The sequence below is a fragment of the Oncorhynchus mykiss genome, chromosome 17, assembly GCF_013265735.2.
Source record: "Oncorhynchus mykiss isolate Arlee chromosome 17, USDA_OmykA_1.1, whole genome shotgun sequence".
NCBI lineage: Eukaryota > Metazoa > Chordata > Actinopteri > Salmoniformes > Salmonidae > Oncorhynchus > Oncorhynchus mykiss.
The window spans coordinates 3,359,811-3,380,352 of NC_048581.1; the positions used below are offsets into that span (position 1 = coordinate 3,359,811).

General features: G+C 40.4%; 1 protein-coding gene across 5 annotated transcripts; it reads left to right on the forward strand.

Moving 5' to 3' along the window:
• The first annotated feature begins 1,854 nt into the window (after positions 1-1,854).
• Positions 1,855-19,638, forward strand: LOC118940199 (zinc finger protein OZF-like). Of its 5 annotated transcripts, none has more exons than XR_005036741.1 (2): positions 1,855-2,566; positions 10,368-11,536. XR_005036741.1 is itself a non-coding variant. In XM_036948628.1 (2 exons), exons 1-2 carry the CDS (start codon positions 2,197-2,199, stop codon positions 3,487-3,489), a joined length of 375 nt encoding a protein of 124 aa, XP_036804523.1. In that variant the 5' UTR covers positions 1,873-2,196; the 3' UTR covers positions 3,490-3,733. The 5 variants fall into 5 exon arrangements, 4 of the variants coding, with proteins under 4 accessions (XP_036804523.1, XP_036804524.1, XP_036804522.1 ...); XM_036948628.1 differs by lacking the exon at positions 10,368-11,536 and adding an exon at positions 3,485-3,733 and having other exon boundaries at positions 1,873-2,566; XM_036948629.1 differs by lacking the exon at positions 10,368-11,536 and adding an exon at positions 3,520-3,732 and having other exon boundaries at positions 1,873-2,566.
• The last annotated feature ends 904 nt before the right edge of the window (positions 19,639-20,542 follow it).

Genomic DNA, 20,542 nt, shown 5'->3' on the forward strand with positions numbered 1-20,542 from the left:
ATGAGTTAATTGTTTCATGATTAATATAATTGAGTATCAATTCAATATAGTTTGATCAAATAAATAACAGTCATCAGATTAATGATAGTAACGTCACGGCAAATGATGAATACAAAACAATGTGTTTTGATTATGAACTTTAATGCGTTGGCATACAAGTATAAACCCTCTGTTGTTCATTATATTCTAGGGATATTGATCTCTATATATAGATGAATGGAGTTTTTGCATTTCTTGATTCTAACCTTAAACCTCTTGAATGTAATGTTTGACACAGCATACTGCAGTTATATTTCACCCTGACTGCCATTTTGTTTCGCGAGGGGCAGTCATGAAGTCATACAATGCCTTCGGAAAGTATTCAGACCCCCAAGACATTTTTCCACATTTTGTTACCTTACAACCTTATAGAGTATACCTATTTATCACCTCTTCAACCCAGAGAGAGAGAGAGAGTATACCTATTTATCACCTCTTCAGCCCATAGAGAGAGAGTATACCTATTTATCATCTCTTCAACCCAGAGAGAGAGTATACCTATTTATCACCTCTACAACCCAGAGAGAGAGAGAGTATACCTATTTATCACCTCTTTAACCCAGAGAGAGAGTATACCTATTTATCACCTCTACAACCCAGAGAGAGAGAGAGTATACCTATTTATCACCTCTTCAACCCAGAGAGAGAGAGTATACCTATTTATCACCTCTTCAACCCAGAGAGAGAGAGAGAGTATACCTATTTATCACCTCTACAACCCAGAGAGAGAGAGAGTATACCTATTTATCACCTCTTTAACCCAGAGAGAGAGTATACCTATTTATCACCTCTACAACCCAGAGAGAGAGAGAGTATACCTATTTATCACCTCTTCAACCCAGAGAGAGAGAGTATACCTATTTATCACCTCTTCAACCCAGAGAGAGTGAGTATACCTATTTATCACCTCTTCAACCCAGAGAGAGAGTGAGTATACCTATTTATCACCTCTACAACCCAGAGAGAGAGAGAGTATACCTATTTATCACCTCTTCAACCCAGAGAGAGAGTGAGTATACCTATTTATCACCTCTTCAGACTAGAAGGGTTCATGCAGACTTTTTGGTAGATAGATAGTTTGACAGCAGTTTGAGGGTCAAGGAGCTATTGAAATTTGAAAGTTTACAAAATTCATGTAAAATCGCGTGAGATGAGAATTGACCAACTAAAGGGTGTGCAATGTGTAGGCCCATTGAAGGGACATTCTGAACCTTGTTTGAAGTCACTAGGTCACATGACCAAGGCAATATTTAATTATTTAAAAAAATATACAGTGGGGCAAAAAAGTATTTAGTCAGCCACCAATTGTGCAAGTTCTCCCACTTAAAAAGATGAGAGAGGCCTGTAATTTTCATCATAGGTACACTTCAACTATGACAGACAAAATGAGAAAAAAAATCCAGAAAATCACTGTAGGATTTTTTATGAATTTATTTGCAAATTATGGTGGAAAATAAGTATATGGTCAATAACAAAAGTTTATCTCAATACTTTGTTATATACCCTTTGTTGGCAATGACAGAGGTCGTTGTTGTATGAAAATAGGGTGCTGTTGTTTTGATAACAACATTGATAAATTGTTGACTTAAAAAAACATTCACCATCTCATGAATCTTACCATCAGTATTTTTCCACCATGTCAGATTGTAAAATGTGCTGATTGTAAAAATAAATAAAAAATGTTAAAAAATGATTTAATTAATGGAACATATTTCTGTCTGAATGGAAATAAAATGTGGAAAGAATGCACCATTATTGGACAGTCATTATATACATCTACATATAGAGGGCTTTGCGTTTGCGCCACAAATCACCTAGCAACCGCACCAGGCGCCATGTTGGATGTTGTTATTCGTCTTTAAGGCGACGCTGCCGAGTGTGACGTGTAATCTAATGGACGGGCCGCTTCTTTATTAACAACCGCTTGTTTAGCTATCTCGGTAGCTTGCTAGTCAACATAGCCGAAACATTGGAGCTCTTTAGACGCGTTCAGTGTATATTTTTCTGTGTTTTAAAACATACTTCTTTCGTATAGCTAGTTGCCCCATTTAATTTCATATTTACGTTGTAAATCGGGTAGCTAGCTGGCTGGATAAATTAGATTAGCTCCAGGCTAGTCGTTAATGCTAACCCGCTAGCTAGCTAACATCCCAGACCATGAGTTCACTGAGCTACTCTCCTGTTAAAGAAGAGGAGGTCTGCTGGACGGAGAAAGAGGCTCTGGGGATGAACATTGTCATGAAAGAAGAGGAGGATGTTTCAGTAAAAGGAGAGGAAGAAGCTTTCAGAATGAAAGAGGAGGAAGAGGAGGCGATCAGTGTCACATTGAAAGAAGAGGATGATGTTACAGTGAAAGAAGAGAGAGAACATTTTAGAGTGAAAGATGAAGAGGGGATAGAGACTGTCACAGTGGAAGAAGAGAAAGAACCCTTTGTAGTGGCAGAGGGGGCTATCTTAAGAAAAGAGGAGGAAGACGTTTTGGGAGATGAAGAGGAAGGAGAGAAGACTGAAGATTTGATTAACACCAGTGAGTACCGTCTTAAAAGCAGGGCCGCAAACTGCCCTTATTTAATTAATATATCGTTTTAATATCTGGCTCTGGGCCTCGCCATTGATTCTTGGAGAATACAATTTATAAATGTCCACTGAACTCCGAACCCAAAATATAAGCTTGTTTTACTCCTTTGTTTGTGAACAATGTAATTGTAAAATAACACTGTATATCCTCAAAACATGGAGGGAGTTCCATTAGGCTGAACCTGAGACACTGACCACAACCACAAAGATACTGACTACAACTACTGACTACCACAGACCTCACCTACTGACGCCAACTACTGACTACCACAGACCACACCTACTGACTACAGATACTGACCACAACCACAAAGCTACTGACCACCACAAGTACAGCTACATACACCAAACCAATGTTCACATGTTTAGGCTATCCTAACTTCAATCCATTATCGACTAACCTATATAAATGTGCATACATTTACATAAAATAATCCACTACCAGCTAGATACAACAAACCAATTTTCATATGTTCCAGCTGTCCTTTTCATCCACCTACTTTTCCAACTATAACCAGTCACTACCACTACTATAACCAGTCACTACCACTACTATAACCAGTCACTACCACTACTACTGTAGACACTACCACTACTATAACCAATCACTACCACTACTATAACCAGTCACTACCACTACTATAATGTATATCGCAGCCATACATACATTAATACAAGCTAGAAAACAACACATTGTCTTCAGGAAAAAATGTACAGTACTTTTCAGTGATCACTGTTAGTTTATCAGTAGGTCTCCATAGGAACCTATTCTACATGGTTCTTCAACGACCATAAATACTCATCACTATTTCTCTCCCCAAATAACCTAAAGCTTTTCTAATCACTAATCATTATCCTGCCTTCTCAGAGTGATTCAGAGTCCACATTATCCTGCCTTTTCAGAGTGATTCAGAGTCCACATTATCCTGCCTTCTCAGAGTGATTCAGAGTCCACATTATCCTGCCTTCTCAGAGTGATTCAGAGGCCACATTATCCTGCCTTTTCAGAGTGATTCAGAGTCCACATTATCCTGCCTTCTCAGAGTGATTCAGAGTCCACATTATCCTGCCTTTTCAGAGTGATTCAGAAGCCACATTATCCTGCCTTTTCAGAGTGATTCAGAGTCCACATTATCCTGCCTTCTCAGAGTGATTCAGAGTCCACATTATCCTGCCTTCTCAGAGTGATTCAGAAGCCACATTATCCTGCCTTTTCAGAGTGATTCAGAGTCCACATTATCCTGCCTTTTCAGAGTGATTCAGAGTCCACATTATCCTGCCTTTTCAGAGTGATTCAGAGCCCACATTATCCTGCCTTTTCAGAGTGATTCAGAGTCCACATTATCCTGCCTTTTCAGAGTGATTCAGAGTCCACATTATCCTGCCTTCTCAGAGTGATTCAGAGTCCACATTATCCTGCCTTCTCAGAGTGATTCAGAGTCCACATTATCCTGCCTTCTCAGAGTGATTCAGAGTCCACATTATCCTGCCTTCTCAGAGTGATTCAGAGTCCACATTATCCTGCCTTCTCAGAGTGATTCAGAGTCCACATTATCCTGCCTTTTCAGAGTGATTCAGAGACCACATTATCCTGCCTTTTCAGAGTGATTCAGAGTCCACATTATCCTGCCTTTTCAGAGTGATTCAGAGTCCACATTATCCTGCCTTTTCAGAGTGATTCAGAGTCCACATTATCCTTCCTTTTCAGAGTGATTCAGAGTCCACATTATCCTGCCTTTTCAGAGTGATTCAGAGTCCACATTATCCTGCCTTTTCAGAGTGATTCAGAGTCCACATTATCCTGCCTTCTCAGAGTGATACAGAATCCACATTATCCTGCCTTCTCAGAGTGATTCAGTCCACATTATCCTGCCTTTTCAGAGTGATTCAGAGACCACATTATCCTGCCTTTTCAGAGTGATTCAGAGTCCACATTATCCTGCCTTTTCAGAGTGATTCAGAGTCCACATTATCCTGCCTTCTCAGAGTGATTCAGAGTCCACATTATCCTGCCTTTTCAGAGTGATTCAGAGTCCACATTATCCTGCCTTCTCAGAGACCACATTATCCTGCCTTTTCAGAGTGATTCAGAGTCCACATTATCCTGCCTTTTCAGAGTGATTCAGAGACCACATTATCCTGCCTTTTCAGAGTGATTCAGAGTCCACATTATCCTGCCTTTTCAGAGTGATTCAGAGTCCACATTATCCTGCCTTTTCAGAGTGATTCAGAGTCCACATTATCCTGCCTTTTCAGAGTGATTCAGAGTCCACATTATCCTGCCTTTTCAGAGTGATTCAGAGACCACATTATCCTGCCTTTTCAGAGTGATTCAGAGTCCACATTATCCTGCCTTTTCAGAGTGATTCAGAGTCCACATTATCCTGCCTTCTCAGAGTGATTCAGAGTCCACATTATCCTGCCTTTTCAGAGTGATTCAGAGTCCACATTATCCTGCCTTCTCAGAGACCACATTATCCTGCCTTTTCAGAGTGATTCAGAGTCCACATTATCCTGCCTTTTCAGAGTGATTCAGAGACCACATTATCCTGCCTTTTCAGAGTGATTCAGAGTCCACATTATCCTGCCTTTTCAGAGTGATTCAGAGTCCACATTATCCTGCCTTTTCAGAGTGATTCAGAGTCCACATTATCCTGCCTTTTCAGAGTGATTCAGAGTCCACATTATCCTGCCTTTTCAGAGTGATTCAGAGTCCACATTATCCTGCCTTTTCAGAGTGATTCAGAGTCCACATTATCCTGCCTTTTCAGAGTGATTCAGAGTCCACATTATCCTGCCTTTTCAGAGTGATTCAGAGTCCACATTATCCTGCCTTTTTTTATACCCACCAACATTACATGTAACTCAGGATACCTTTCAAGCTAGAGACACCAAACCATCTTTCACATGTTCAGGCTATTCTAACTTTAAATTCTTATTTTTTTAAAAATCAACTACAGTGTAACTATATACATTTTCCACTGAGGGAATTTTTTTCTTTTTTTAATAAACACTTTTAAAAGACCTGAAGCAAGTCACACAATTTTTCGTAATGGAAAATGACCATTTAGTTATTATTATAATTAGGAACGCCACTCCTTCACGTTTAAGCTGGAAACGTCATATAAACTTTAAAAACGTGCAGATCGGTCTGGAATAGTGTGGCTGGTGGGCTACAACTCTTTGGTGTCTTTTACTTCTTAAACTATTAAACGTTTTTGTCTTCGTTCACTTTCACGGCACTTCCTCACTATTCTAAAAGGGCCCGTTGTGACGTCATCACTTCCTCACTATTCCAAAAGGGCCCGTTGTGACGTCATCACTTCCTCACTATTCTAAAAGGGCCCGTTGTGACGTCATCACTTCCTCACTATTCTAAAAGGGCCCGTTGTGACGTCATCACTTCCTCACTATTCCAAAAGGGCCCGTTGTGATGTCATCACTTCCTCACTATTCCAAAAGGGCCCGTTGTGACGTCATCACTTCCTCACTATTCTAAAAGGGCCCGTTGTGACGTCATCACTTCCTCACTATTCTAAAAGGGCCCGTTGTGACGTCATCACTTCCTCACTATTCTAAAAGGGCCCGTTGTGACGTCATCACTTCCTCACTATTCTAAAAGGGCCCGTTGTGACGTCATCAATTCCTCACTATTCTAAAAGGGCCCGTTGTGACGTCATCAATTCCTCACTATTCTAAAAGGGCCCGTTGTGACGTCATCACTTCCTCACTATTCTAAAAGGGCCCGTTGTGACGTCATCACTTCCTCACTATTCTAAAAGGGCCCGTTGTGACGTCATCACTTCCTCACTATTCTAAAAGGGCCCGTTGTGACGTCATCACTTCCTCACTATTCTAAAAGGGCCCGTTGTGACGTCATCACTTCCTCACTATTCTAAAAGGGCCCGTTGTGACGTCATCACTTCCTCACTATTCTAAAAGGGCCCGTTGTGACGTCATCACTTCCTCACTATTCTAAACGGGCCCGTTGTGACGTCATCACTTCCTCACTATTCTAAAAGGGCCCGCTGTGACGTCATCAATTCCTCACTATTCTAAAAGGGCCCGTTGTGACGTCATCACTTCCTCACTATTCTAAAAGGGCCCGTTGTGACGTCATCACTTCCTCACTATTCTAAAAGGGCCCGTTGTGACGTCATCACTTCCTCACTATTCTAAAAGGGCCCGTTGTGACGTCATCACTTCCTCACTATTCTAAAAGGGCCCGTTGTGACGTCATCACTTCCTCACTATTCTAAACGGGCCCGTTGTGACGTCAGCACTTCCTCACTATTCCAAAAGGGCCCGTTGTGACGTCATCACTTCCTCACTATTCTAAAAGGGCCCGTTGTGACGTCATCACTTCCTCACTATTCTAAAAGGGCCCGTTGTGACGTCATCACTTCCTCACTATTCCAAACGGGCCCGTTGTGACGTCAGCACTTCCTCACTATTCCAAAAGGGCCCGTTGTGACGTCATCACTTCCTCACTATTCTAAAAGGGCCCGTTGTGACGTCATCACTTCCTCACTATTCTAAAAGGGCCCGTTGTGACGTCATCACTTCCTCACTATTCTAAAAGGGCCCGTTGTGACGTCATCACTTCCTCACTATTCTAAAAGGGCCCGTTGTGACGTCATCACTTCCTCACTATTCTAAAAGGGCCCGTTGTGACGTCATCACTTCCTCACTATTCTAAAAGGGCCCGTTGTGACGTCATCACTTCCTCACTATTCTAAAAGGGCCCGTTGTGACGTCATCACTTCCTCACTATTCTAAAAGGGCCCGTTGTGACGTCATCACTTCCTCACTATTCTAAAAGGGCCCGCTGTGACGTCATCACTTCCTCACTATTCTAAAAGGGCCCGCTGTGACGTCATCACTTCCTCACTATTCTAAAAGGGCCCGTTGTGACGTCATCACTTCCAACATTGTTGTAAACACAAATCGGCTACTTTGACCACTTTGCCAAACAACTTAGACAATAAGTCCTGACTGTCTGGACAGTTTCCTCATAGTCAGTGTTCTACTATCCTCTCTCTGTGTCTGTAGTCCTGACAGTTTCCTCAGTCAGTGTTCTACCATCCTCTCTCTGTGTCTGTAGTCCTGACAGTTTCCTCATGGTCAGTGTTCTACCATCCTCTCTCTGTGTCTGTAGTCTGGACAGTTTCCTCAGTCTGTGTTCTACCATCCTCTCTCTGTGTCTGTAGTCCTGACTGTCTGGACAGTTTCCTCAGTCAGTGTTCTACCATCCTCTCTCTGTGTCTGTAGTCCTGACTGTCTGGACAGTTTCCTCAGTCAGTGTTCTACCATCCTCTCTCTGTGTCTGTAGTCCTGACAGTTTCCTCATAGTCTGTGTTCTACCATCCTCTCTCTGTGTCTGTAGTCCTGACTGTCTGGACAGTTTCCTCAGTCAGTGTTCTACCATCCTCTCTCTGTGTCTGTAGTCTGGACAGTTTCCTCAGTCAGTGTTCTACCATCCTCTCTCTGTGTCTGTAGTCTGGACAGTTTCCTCATAGTCAGTGTTCTACCATCCTCTCTCTGTGTCTGTAGTCCTGACAGTTTCCTCATAGTCAGTGTTCTACCATCCTCTCTCTGTGTCTGTAGTCCTGACTGTCTGGACAGTTTCCTCATAGTCAGTGTTCTACCATCCTCTCTCTGTGTCTGTAGTCCTGACAGTTTCCTCATAGTCAGTGTTCTACCATCCTCTCTCTGTGTCTGTAGTCCTGACTGTCTGGGCAGTTTCCTCATGGTCTGTACCACCATCCTCTCTCTGTGTCTGTAGTCTGGACAGTTTCGTCAGTCAGTGTTCTACCATCCTCTCTCTGTCTCTGTAGTCCTGACAGTTTCCTCAGTCAGTGTTCTACCATCCTCTCTCTGTGTCTGTAGTCCTGACGGTTTCCTCATAGTCAGTGTTCCACCTCATTGTTGAGGAATGTGTTTGTTCTTAAATTGCTTGTAATATTGTATGTTATGTAAACTGTTTGATCTGCATTTATTGATTTACATTTGGTATTTATTATGTGTATCTGTTTTTAGGGCTGATCCCATTTAGACCCCTGGTCTGTTGTGTTAGGATTGATCCCATTTTGACCCCTGGTCCGTTGTTTTTAGGGCTGATCCCATTTAGTCCCCTGGTCCATTGTTTTTAGGGCTGATTCCATTTAGTCCCCTGGTCCATTGTTTTAGGGCTGATCCCATTTAGTCCCCTGGTCCATTGTTTTAGGGCTGATCCCATTTAGTCCCCTGGTCCATTGTTTTAGGGCTGATCCCATTTAGTCCCCTGGTCCATTGTTTTTAGGGCTGATCCCATTTAGTCCCCTGGTCCATTGCTTTTAGGGCTGATCCCATTTAGTCCCCTGGTCCATTGTTTTTAGGGCTGATCCCATTTAGACCCCTGGTCTGTTGTGTTAGGATTGATCCCATTTTGACCCCTGGTCCGTTGTTTTTAGGGCTGATCCCATTTAGTCCCCTGGTCCATTGTTTTTAGGGCTGATTCCATTTAGTCCCCTGGTCCATTTTTTTAGGGCTGATCCCATTTAGTCCCCTGGTCCATTGTTTTTAGGGCTGATCCCATTTAGTCCCCTGGTCCATTGTTTTTAGGGCTGATCCCATTTAGTCCCCTGGTCCATTGTTTTTAGGGCTGATCCCATTTAGTCCCCTGGTCCATTGTTTTTAGGGCTGATCCCATTTAGTCCCCTGGTCCATTGTTTTAGGGCTCATCCCATTTAGTCCCCTGGTCCATTGTTTTAGGGCTCATCCCATTTAGTCCCCTGGTCCGTTGTTTTAGGGCTCATCCCATTTAGTCCCCTGGGCCATTGTTTTAGGGCTGATCCCATTTAGTCCCCTGGTCCATTGTTTTTAGGGCTGATCCCATTTAGTCCCCTGGTCTGTTGTTTTAGGGCTGATCCCATTTAGTCCCCTGGTCCGTTGTTTTAGGGCTGATCCCATTTAGTCCCCTGGTCCGTTGTTTTTAGGGCTGATCCCATTTAGTCCCCTGGTCCATTGTTTTAGGGCTGATCCCATTTAGTCCCCTGGTCCGTTGTTTTGGTCGATAGGCTGTTGGTCAACCAATATATTTGTTTGTTAGTTGAGCAGTGGCAAACTACATGATAACAAATGTGTCACACTAGACACCTGTCTGAGTGGACTAATCCATTTCAGAGGTCGCGGGGGTGGTACACCAGTATCACCTATAAGACATTTACCTATCGATTCCCCAATACATATATCACCTATAGGATATTTACCTATCAATTCCCCAATACATATATCACCTATAGGATATTTACCTATCAATTCCCCAATACATATATCACCTATAGAATATTTACCTATCAATTCCACAATACATATATCACCAGTTCGACATTTACCCTTAATTATCTGCAATGTTTGTTTGGTTACAGTCATTTCTGTTAATGCATTCAATATTTTATTACCCGTGTCGTTGTCAGAGTGGACACGTTGTTTGCAGAGCTTATAACCTATGCTACACTTGTGAGAAGCAAACGTTGGTTTATTTTCATTCCGTTTATGAGTTTTTGTCAATTTTATTAATTTAGTTTGGCGCTCTCCTGTCAATCTTGAGTAAGGACACTCACCTGATAGAAGCAGGTCTGTAGACTACCTGGCCCTCAAATGTAGGGATATAAATGTGCCCATTTTGGGGATCTGATAGTTTTAACTCACCACAACCACCAATAAACTGTGGAGCTTCAAAAAGTCTTTTTTTTCTTCTCCTCAAACAGGAAGTAAACAAAGTGTGTTTTTACATCCATGGAGAATGACGATAGTTCCTCGATGGAGCAGATTAGAAACATCTTTCCAGCTAATTATCCAACGCATCTTACGGCATCCAATGGAAACGTCGGAAAATAGCCCTACCTGATTACTAATTATCCAACGCATCTTACGGCATCCAATGGAAACGTCGGAAAATAGCCCTACCTGATTACTAATTATCCCTTGGCCTTCAGCTGTGTCTGTCTGTCCAGAGCTCACTGGGGCAGGAAACTCTGACGGCCCAGAATATTTAATACAATGTTGTGAGTTCACTAGCACCATCTTCTGGGCCAGACCAAGTTAATCCAATGTTTCCAGTTTCTAGCAGACAGGCCATGTGTAGCCAATGTTTCCAGCTCCTAGCAGACAGGCCATGGGTAGCCAATGTTTCCAGTTCCTAGCATACAGGCCATGTGTAGCCAATGTTTCCAGCTCCTAGCAGACAGGCCATGTGTAGCCAATGTTTCCAGTTCCTAGCAGACAGGCCATGTGTAGCCAATGTTTCCAGCTCCTAGCAGACAGGCCATGTGTAGCCAATGTTTCCAGCTCCTAGCAGACAGGTCATGTGTAGCCAATGTTTCCAGTTCCTAGCAGACAGGCCATGTGTAGCCAATGTTTCCAGCTCCTAGCAGACAGGCCATGTGTAGCCAATGTTTCCAGTTCCTAGCAGACAGGCCATGTGTAGCCAGTGTTTCCAGTTCCTAGCAGACAGGCCATGTGTAGCCAATGTTTCCAGCTCCTAGCAGACAGGCCATGTGTAACCAATGTTTCCAGCTCCTAGCAGACAGGTCATGTGTAGCCAATGTTTCCAGTTCCTAGCAGACAGGCCATGTGTAGCCAGTGTTTCCAGTTCCTAGCAGACAGGCCATGTGTAGCCAATGTTTCCAGCTCCTAGCAGACAGGCCATGTGTAGCCAATGTTTCCAGTTCCTAGCAGACAGGCCATGTGTAGCCAATGTTTCCAGCTCCTAGCAGACAGGCCATGTGTAGCCAATGTTTCCAGTTCCTAGCAGACAGGTCATGTGTAGCCAATGTGATTTATAGGAGATTTATTTTGATCAGGATATTTTCTAACTGCAGTCTGCAATGTTTTTATTTGTTGTCTTTACGTAGGTACATTTTTTTTTACATATTTGGCCAAATAAGTTACTTTTTAGGTTTGTATCATTTTCATTTAGATACCATCTTGATTAATCACATGACAATGATTTTGAGATTAAATATTTTATTATAAATTAAATGAAACTGTTCCATGAAAAATGTGCCAATGAAAATCATTACTTGTCACGCAGATCAGTAGAGATGGTAGAATAACTTCAAATAAATTTCATTGGTCACATATTTAGCAGGTGTGGAGACATGCTTGTGTTTCCAGCTCCAACAGTGCAGTTGTTTCTAACAATTCACAACAATACACACAAATCTATAGTATAATAATGAAGAAATAAATGAAGAAATATATAAAATATTAGGTTGAGCGACATCAGTGGCATTGACTAAAATACAGTAGAATAGAATAGAATATATATATATATATATGAAATGAGTAAAGCAGTATGTAAACATTATTATAGTGACCAGTGTTCCATTATTAAAGTGACCAGTGTTCCATTATTAAAGTGACCAGTGATACCATGTCTATGTATATAAGGCAGCAGTCTCTAAGGTGCAGGGTTGAGTAACCGGGTGGTAGCCGGCTGGTGGTGGCTATTTAACAGTCTGATGGCGTGGAGATAGAAGCTGTTTTTCAGTCTCTCGGTCCCAGCTTTGATGCACCTGGATTGAAGCGGAGTGAACAGGCAGTGGTTCGGGTGGTTGATGATGTTTTTGCCTTCCAGTGACATCGGGTGCTGTAGGTGTCCTGGAGGGCAGGTAGTTTGCCCCTGATGATGTGTTGGGCAGACCGCACCACCCTCTGGAGGTGCCCTGCTGTTGCTGTTGTGGGCGGTGCCCTGCGGTTGTGGGCTGTGCCCTGCGGTTGTGGGCTGTGCCCTGCGGTTGTGGGCGGTGCCCTGCGGTTGTGGGCGGTGCCCTGAGGTTGTGGGCGGTGCCCTGCGGTTGTGGGCGGTGCCCTGCGGTTGTGGGCGGTGCCCTGCGGTTGTGGGCGGTGCAGCTGCGGTTGTGGGCGGTGCAGCTGCGGTTGTGGGCGGTGCAGCTGCCGTACCAGGTGGTGATACAGCTCGTATGCTCTGCGGTTGTGGGCGGAGCCCTGCGGTTGTGGGTGGTGCCCTGCGGTTGTGGGCGGTGCAGCTGCGGTTGTGGGCGGTGCAGCTGCGGTTGTGGGCGGTGACCTGCGGTTGTGGGCGGAGCCCTGCGGTTGTGGGTGGTGACCTGCGGTTGTGGGCGGTGACCTGCGGTTGTGGGCGGTGACCTGCGGTTGTGGGTGGGGCAGCTGCCGTACCAGGTGGTGATACAGCTCGTATGCTCAACACCCATTGAATGTGGCCGCTGTCAGTAAATGTCGGCAAAGAAGCATAATTGAAGTCGTAAAATGTCTAACTAGTTATGTGTTATGCTAACTAGCTAGCAAGAGGTTGCATAGCAACAGCATCAACTTCCGATAGATGGGAAAAGCTCTAGTATGGTCATCTGAAAGAACTAATAGTAGATACTTATTTTATACATGTATCCTATACTGACTAGTCTATTACATGTATCCTATACTGACTAGTCTATTACATGTATCCTATACTGACTAGTCCATTACATGTATCCTATACTGACTAGTCTATTACATGTATCCTATACTGACTAGTCTATTACATGTGTCCTATACTGACTAGTCTATTACATGTCTATCAAGTCTATCACAGTGCAATCCGTTTTGTCACCAAAGCCCCATATACTACCCACCATTGCGACCTGTACGCTCTCGTTGGCTGGCCCTCGCTAAACCCACTGGCTCCATGTCATCTACAAGACCCTGCTAGGTAAAGTCCCCCCTTATCTCAGCTCGCTGGTCACCATTGCATCTCCCACCTGTAGCACACGCTCCAGAAGGTATATCTCTCTAGTCACCCCCAAAACCAATTCTTTCTTTGGCCGCCTCTCCTTCCAGTTCTCTGCTGCCAATGACTGGAACGAACTACAAAAATCTCTGAAACTGGAAACACTTATCTCCCTCACTAGCTTTAAGCACCAACTGTCAGAGCAGCTCACAGATTACTGCACCTGTACATAGCCCACCTATAATTTAGCCCAAACAATTACCTCTTTCCCTACTGTATTTTATTTATTTATTTATTTTGCTCCTTTGCACCCCATTATTTTTATTTCTACTTTGCACATTCTCCCATTGCAAATCTACCATTCCAGTGTTTTACTTGCTATATTGTATTTACTTTGCCACCATGGCCTTTTTGCCTTTACCTCCCTTATCTCACCTCATTTGCTCACATCGTATATAGACTTGTTTATACTGTATTATTGACTGTATGTTTGTTTTACTCCATGTGTAACTCTGTGTCGTTGTATGTGTCGAACTGCTTTGCTTTATCTTGGCCAGGTCGCAATTGTAAATGAGAACTTGTTCTCAAATTGCCTACCTGGTTAAATAAAGGTGAAATATTTTTTTTTTTTTAAATGTATCCTATACTGACTAGTCTATTACATGTATCCTATACTGACTAGTCTATTTATCCATTAGGTCTATTACATGTATCCTATACTGACTAGTCTATTACATGTATCCTATACTGACTAGTCTATTTATCCATTAGGTCTATTACATGTATCCTATACTGACTAGTCTATTTATCCATTAGGTCTATTACATGTATCCTTTACTGACTAGTCTATTACATGTATCCTATACTGACTAGTCTATTACATGTATCCTATACTGACTAGTCTATTACATGTATCCTATACTGACTAGTCTATTACATGTATCCTATACTGACTAGTCTATTACATGTATCCTATACTGACTAGTCTATTACATGTATCCTATACTGACTAGTCTATTTATCTATTAGGTCTATTACATGTATCCTATACTGACTAGTCTATTACATGTATCCTATACTGACTAGTCTATTACATGTATCCTATACTGACTAGTCTATTTATCCATTAGGTCTATTACATGTATCCTTTACTGACTAGTCTATTACATGTATCCTATACTGACTAGTCTATCACATGTATCCTATACTGACTAGTCTATTACATGTATCCTATACTGACTAGTCTATTACATGTATCCTATACTGACTAGTCTAATACATGTATCCTATACTGACTAGTCTGTTACATGTATCCTATACTGACTAGTCTATTTATCCATTAGGTCTATTACATGTATCCTATACTGACTAGTCTGTTACATGTATCCTATACTGACTAGTCTATTACATGTATCCTATACTGACTAGTCTATTACATGTTTCCTATACTGACTAGTCTATTACATGTATCCTATACTGACTAGTCTAATACATCTATCCTATACTGACTAGTCTATTTATCCATTAGGTCTATTACATGTATCCTTTACTGACTAGTCTATTACATGTATCCTATACTGACTAGTCTATCACATGTATCCTATACTGACTAGTCTATTACATGTATCCTATACTGACTAGTCTATTACATGTTTCCTATACTGACTAGTCTATTACATGTATCCTATACTGACTAGTCTAATACATGTATCCTATACTGACTAGTCTATTTATCCATTAGGTCTATTACATGTATCCTATACTGACTAGTCTGTTACATGTATCCTATACTGACTAGTCTGTTACATGTATCCTATACTGACTAGTCTATTACATGTATCCTATACTGACTAGTCTGTTACATGTATCCTATACTGACTAGTCTGTTACATGTATCCTATACTGACTAGTCTGTTACATGTATCCTATACTGACTAGTCTATTACATGTATCCTATACTGACTAGTCTGTTACATGTATCCTATACTGACTAGTCTATTACATGTATCCTATACTGACTAGTCTATTACATGTATCCTATACTGACTAGTCTATTACATGTATCCTATACTGACTAGTCTATTACATGTATTCTATACTGACTAGTCTATTACATGTATCCTATACTGACTAGTCTATTTATCCATTAGGTCTATTACATGTATCCTATACTGACTAGTCTATTACATGTATCCTATACTGACTAGTCTATTTATCCATTAGGTCTATTACATGTATCCTATACTGACTAGTCTGTTACATGTATCCTATACTGACTAGTCTATTACATGTATCCTATACTGACTAGTCTATTACATGTATCCTATACTGACTAGTCTATTTATCCATTAGGTCTATTACATGTATCCTATACTGACTAGTCTATTACATGTATCCTATACTGACTAGTCTGTTACATGTATCCTATACTGACTAGTCTATTACATGTATCCTATACTGACTAGTCTATTTATCCATTAGGTCTATTACATGTATCCTATACTGACTAGTCTATTACATGTATCCTATACTGACTAGTCTATTACATGTATCCTATACTGACTAGTCTGTTACATGTATCCTATACTGACTAGTCTAATACATGTATCCTATACTGACTAGTCTATTACATGTTTCCTATACTGACTAGTCTATTACATGTATCCTATACTGACTAGTCTATTACATGTATCCTATACTGACTAGTCTATTTATCCATTAGGTCTATTACATGTATCCTATACTGACTAGTCTATTACATGTATCCTATACTGACTAGTCTATTACATGTATCCTATACTGACTAGTCTAATACATGTTTCCTATACTGACTAGTCTATTTATCCATTAGGTCTATTACATGTATCCTATACTGACTAGTCTGTTACATGTATCCTATACTGACTAGTCTATTACATGTATCCTATACTGACTAGTCTATTACATGTATCCTATACTGACTAGTCTATTACATGTATCCTATACTGACTAGTCTATTACATGTATCCTATACTGACTAGTCTATTACATGTATCCTATACTGACTAGTCTATTACATGTATCCTATACTGACTAGTCTATTTATCCATTAGGTCTAATACATGTATCCTATACTGACTAGTCTATTACATGTATCCTATACTGACTAGTCTATTTATCCATTAGGTCTATTACATGTATCCTATACTGACTAGTCTGTTACATGTTTCCTATACTGACTAGTCTAATACATGTATCCTATACTGACTAGTCTAATACATGTATCCTATACTGACTAGTCTATTACATGTATCCTATACTGACTAGTCTATTACATGTATCCTATACTGACTAGTCTATTACATGTATCCTATACTGACTAGTCTATTACATGTATCCTATACTGACTAGTCTGTTACATGTATCCTATACTGACTAGTCTATTACATGTATCCTATACTGACTAGTCTATTACATGTATCCTATACTGACTAGTCTATTACATGTATCCTATACTGACTAGTCTGTTACATGTATCCTATACTGACTAGTCTATTACATGTATCCTATACTGACTAGTCTATTACATGTATCCTATACTGACTAGTCTATTACATGTATCCTATACTGACTAGTCTATTACATGTATTCTATACTGACTAGTCTATTACATGTATCCTATACTGACTAGTCTAATACATGTATCCTATACTGACTAGTCTAATACATGTATCCTATACTGACTAGTCTATTACATGTATCCTATACTGACTAGTCTAATACATCTATCCTATACTGACTAGTCTATTTATCCATTAGGTCTATTACATGTATCCTATACTGACTAGTCTATTACATGTATCCTATACTGACTAGTCTATTACATGTTTCCTATACTGACTAGTCTAATACATGTATCCTATACTGACTAGTCTATTTATCCATTAGGTCTATTACATGTATCCTATACTGACTAGTCTATTACATGTATCCTATACTGACTAGTCTAATACATCTATCCTATACTGACTAGTCTATTTATCCATTAGGTCTATTACATGTATCCTATACTGACTAGTCTATTACATGTATCCTATACTGACTAGTCTAATACATCTATCCTATACTGACTAGTCTATTTATCCATTAGGTCTATTACATGTATCCTATACTGACTAGTCTATTACATGTATCCTATACTGACTAGTCTATTACATGTATCCTATACTGACTAGTCTAATACATCTATCCTATACTGACTAGTCTATTTATCCATCAGGTCTAATACATGTATCCTATACTGACTAGTCTGTTACATGTTTCCTATACTGACTAGTCTATTACATGTATCCTATACTGACTAGTCTATTTATCCATTAGGTCTATTACATGTATCCTATACTGACTAGTCTATTACATGTATCCTATACTGACTAGTCTATTACATGTATCCTATACTGACTAGTCTATTACATGTATCCTATACTGACTAGTCTATTACATGTATCCTATACTGACTAGTCTATTTATCCATTAGGTCTAATACATGTATCCTATACTGACTAGTCTATTACATGTATCCTATACTGACTAGTCTATTTATCCATTAGGTCTAATACATGTATCCTATACTGACTAGTCTATTACATGTATCCTATACTGACTAGTCTATTACATGTATCCTATACTGACTAGTCTAATACATGTATCCTATACTGACTAGTCTATTACATGTATCCTATACTGACTAGTCTATTTATCCATTAGGTCTATTACATGTATCCTATACTGACCAGTCTATTTATCCATTAGGTCTAATACTGCTTCACAATAGTCAAGTTGAAGAGTGTTTTTATTGGCCTACAGACCACTACAGACACTATTCTATTGAGGGGTCTAGTCTGGATTAAACCTCATAGGAAGACAGTTTTATCATTTGGAGATTTCATTCAGGTCTCTGTTTAACTAAAATAATATGTTTTTCTTTGGCAGGAGAGAGACCAGACTCCCACTCTGACAGCAGGAAGAGTCCTTCAGGGGAACCAGACCCAGAGACGCCCAAACCAGCGAGACGACACCACTGCTCCCACTGTGGAAAGAGTTTTAGTTGGTCAGGGTACCTAAAACAGCACGAGAGAAAACACACAGGAGAAAAGCCTTTCCAATGTTCCCAGTGTGGAAAGAGATTTACCTGGTTAGGGAGCCTAAGGGAGCATAAGAGAATACACTCTGGAGAGAAACCGTTCCACTGTTCCCAGTGTGGATTGACTTTCGCCTGGTTAGGTAGCCTGAAAACCCATGAGAGTTCACACACAGGGGAAAAACCTTTCCAATGTTCCCAGTGTGGAAAGCGTTTTACCCAGTTAGGGAGGCTGAAGGAGCATGAGAAGATACACACAGGTGAAAAACCTTTCCAATGCTCCCTGTGCGGAAAGAGTTTTACCAAGTTAGGGGCCCTGAAGGAGCATGAGAAGATACACACAGGAGGAAAGCCTTTCCAATGCTCCCTGTGCGGAAAGAATTTTACCCGCTTAGGGAACCTAAAAGAGCATGAGACAAAACACACACAAGAAAAGCCCTACCAATGCTCCCTGTGCGGAAAGAGTTTTACCAAGTTAGGGGCCCTGAATAGGCATGACAGGACACACACAGGAGGGGATAAGACGTACTACTGCTCCCTGTGTGGAAAGACATTTAACCGATTAAGACATCTGAATAAGCATGAAATAATACATACACAGGAGGAGAAGACATACCACTGCTCTCATTGTGGAAAGACATTTTCCCAGTCAGAGGACCTGAAATCACATGAGAGAATAGAGAGGCTGTGTTCTGACTTGTGTTTTTGACTGAGAATTTGTGTTTTTGTTCATGCCAAATGAAATCATATTGTTTTATATGAAATCATTAAAAATATCCCAACTTTAAAAAAAAAAATGTTTATCTGGAGACCTGATCTAAAATCAGATTAAACACAATTTGTATTTTGTTTTGATTATGAACTTTAATGGATACAACTATAAACCCTCTGTTGTTCATTATAATTTGGGGATATTATTATATAGATTAATGGAGTTTTGGATTTCTTGATTCTAACCTAAAACCTCTTGGATGTGATGTGATCTGGCTTTTCGCTAAATCAATTTGATTGAATACACGATTTAGATATTGCACCATGTACATTATGGAATAGATTAATAGAATGAGCATTTCTTGATTTTGAACTTTGAAACCTCTTGAATTTAGTCGTTTTGTTTCATTGAGTTAATTTGTTTACTAGTCGTCAAGATAAAGGACGATGAAAATGTGATGGCGTTTTCATAACAACATTGTTATAACAACAAGTTTTTGACATGAAAAATATGAATGTTCCCATCAATGTTATTCCACTATGTAGAAGCAGTATAGAGAGAGTTGTTTATTTTGATATTATCTGTTGACTGAATGAATCAGAATTTGTATAGAATACAGATGTGTAGTAGATGTGAAGTTTATATTAAAATTCTCACTCATCAAAAGTTAATTGATGAACCAAAGCTTCTCTTTGTAAGTCTCAATATAATATTACACTTTTGAAAGAAACTTTGTCTGAAAATCAAATATTTTCCTCGACTGCGTTACCCACTCCAGACAACAGATGGCGATGTTTCTAGCGTGACGTATAATCTAGTGGACTTCTTTGTAATAAAATCATCTTTTTTTTAGTCTTAATTTATTTAGTACCAATACTCCCTTAACCCTGTCTAACTAGTACCAATACTCCCTTTACCCTGTCTAACTAGCACCAATACTACCTTTACCCTGTCTAACTAGTACCAATACTCCCTTTACCCTGTCTAACTAGTACCAATACTCCCTTTACCCTGTCTAACTAGTACCAATACTACCTTTACCCTGTCTAACTGGTACCAATACTCCCTTTACCCTGTCTAACTAGTACCAATACTCCCTTTACCCTGTCTAACTAGTACCAATACTACCTTTACCCTGTCTAACTAGTACCAATACTCCCTTTACCCTGTCTAACTAGTACCAATACTACCTTTACCCTGTCTAACTAGTACCAATACTACATTTACCCTGTCTAACTAGCACCAATACTCCCTTTACCCTGTCTAACTAGTACCAATACTCCCTTTACCCTGTCTAACTAGTACTAATACTACCTTTACCCTGTCTAACTAGTACCAATACTACCTTTACCCTGTCTAACTA

Bases quoted from the DNA above. Each gene is read 5' to 3' on its own strand.
- LOC118940199 (XM_036948625.1), top strand. From the start codon at position 2,197: ATGAGTTCACTGAGCTACTCTCCTGTTAAAGAAGAGGAGGTCTGCTGG. The intron at 2,567-18,319 runs GTGAGTACCGTC...TTTCTTTGGCAG, and splicing joins TGAAGATTTGATTAACACCA to GAGAGAGACCAGACTCCCAC.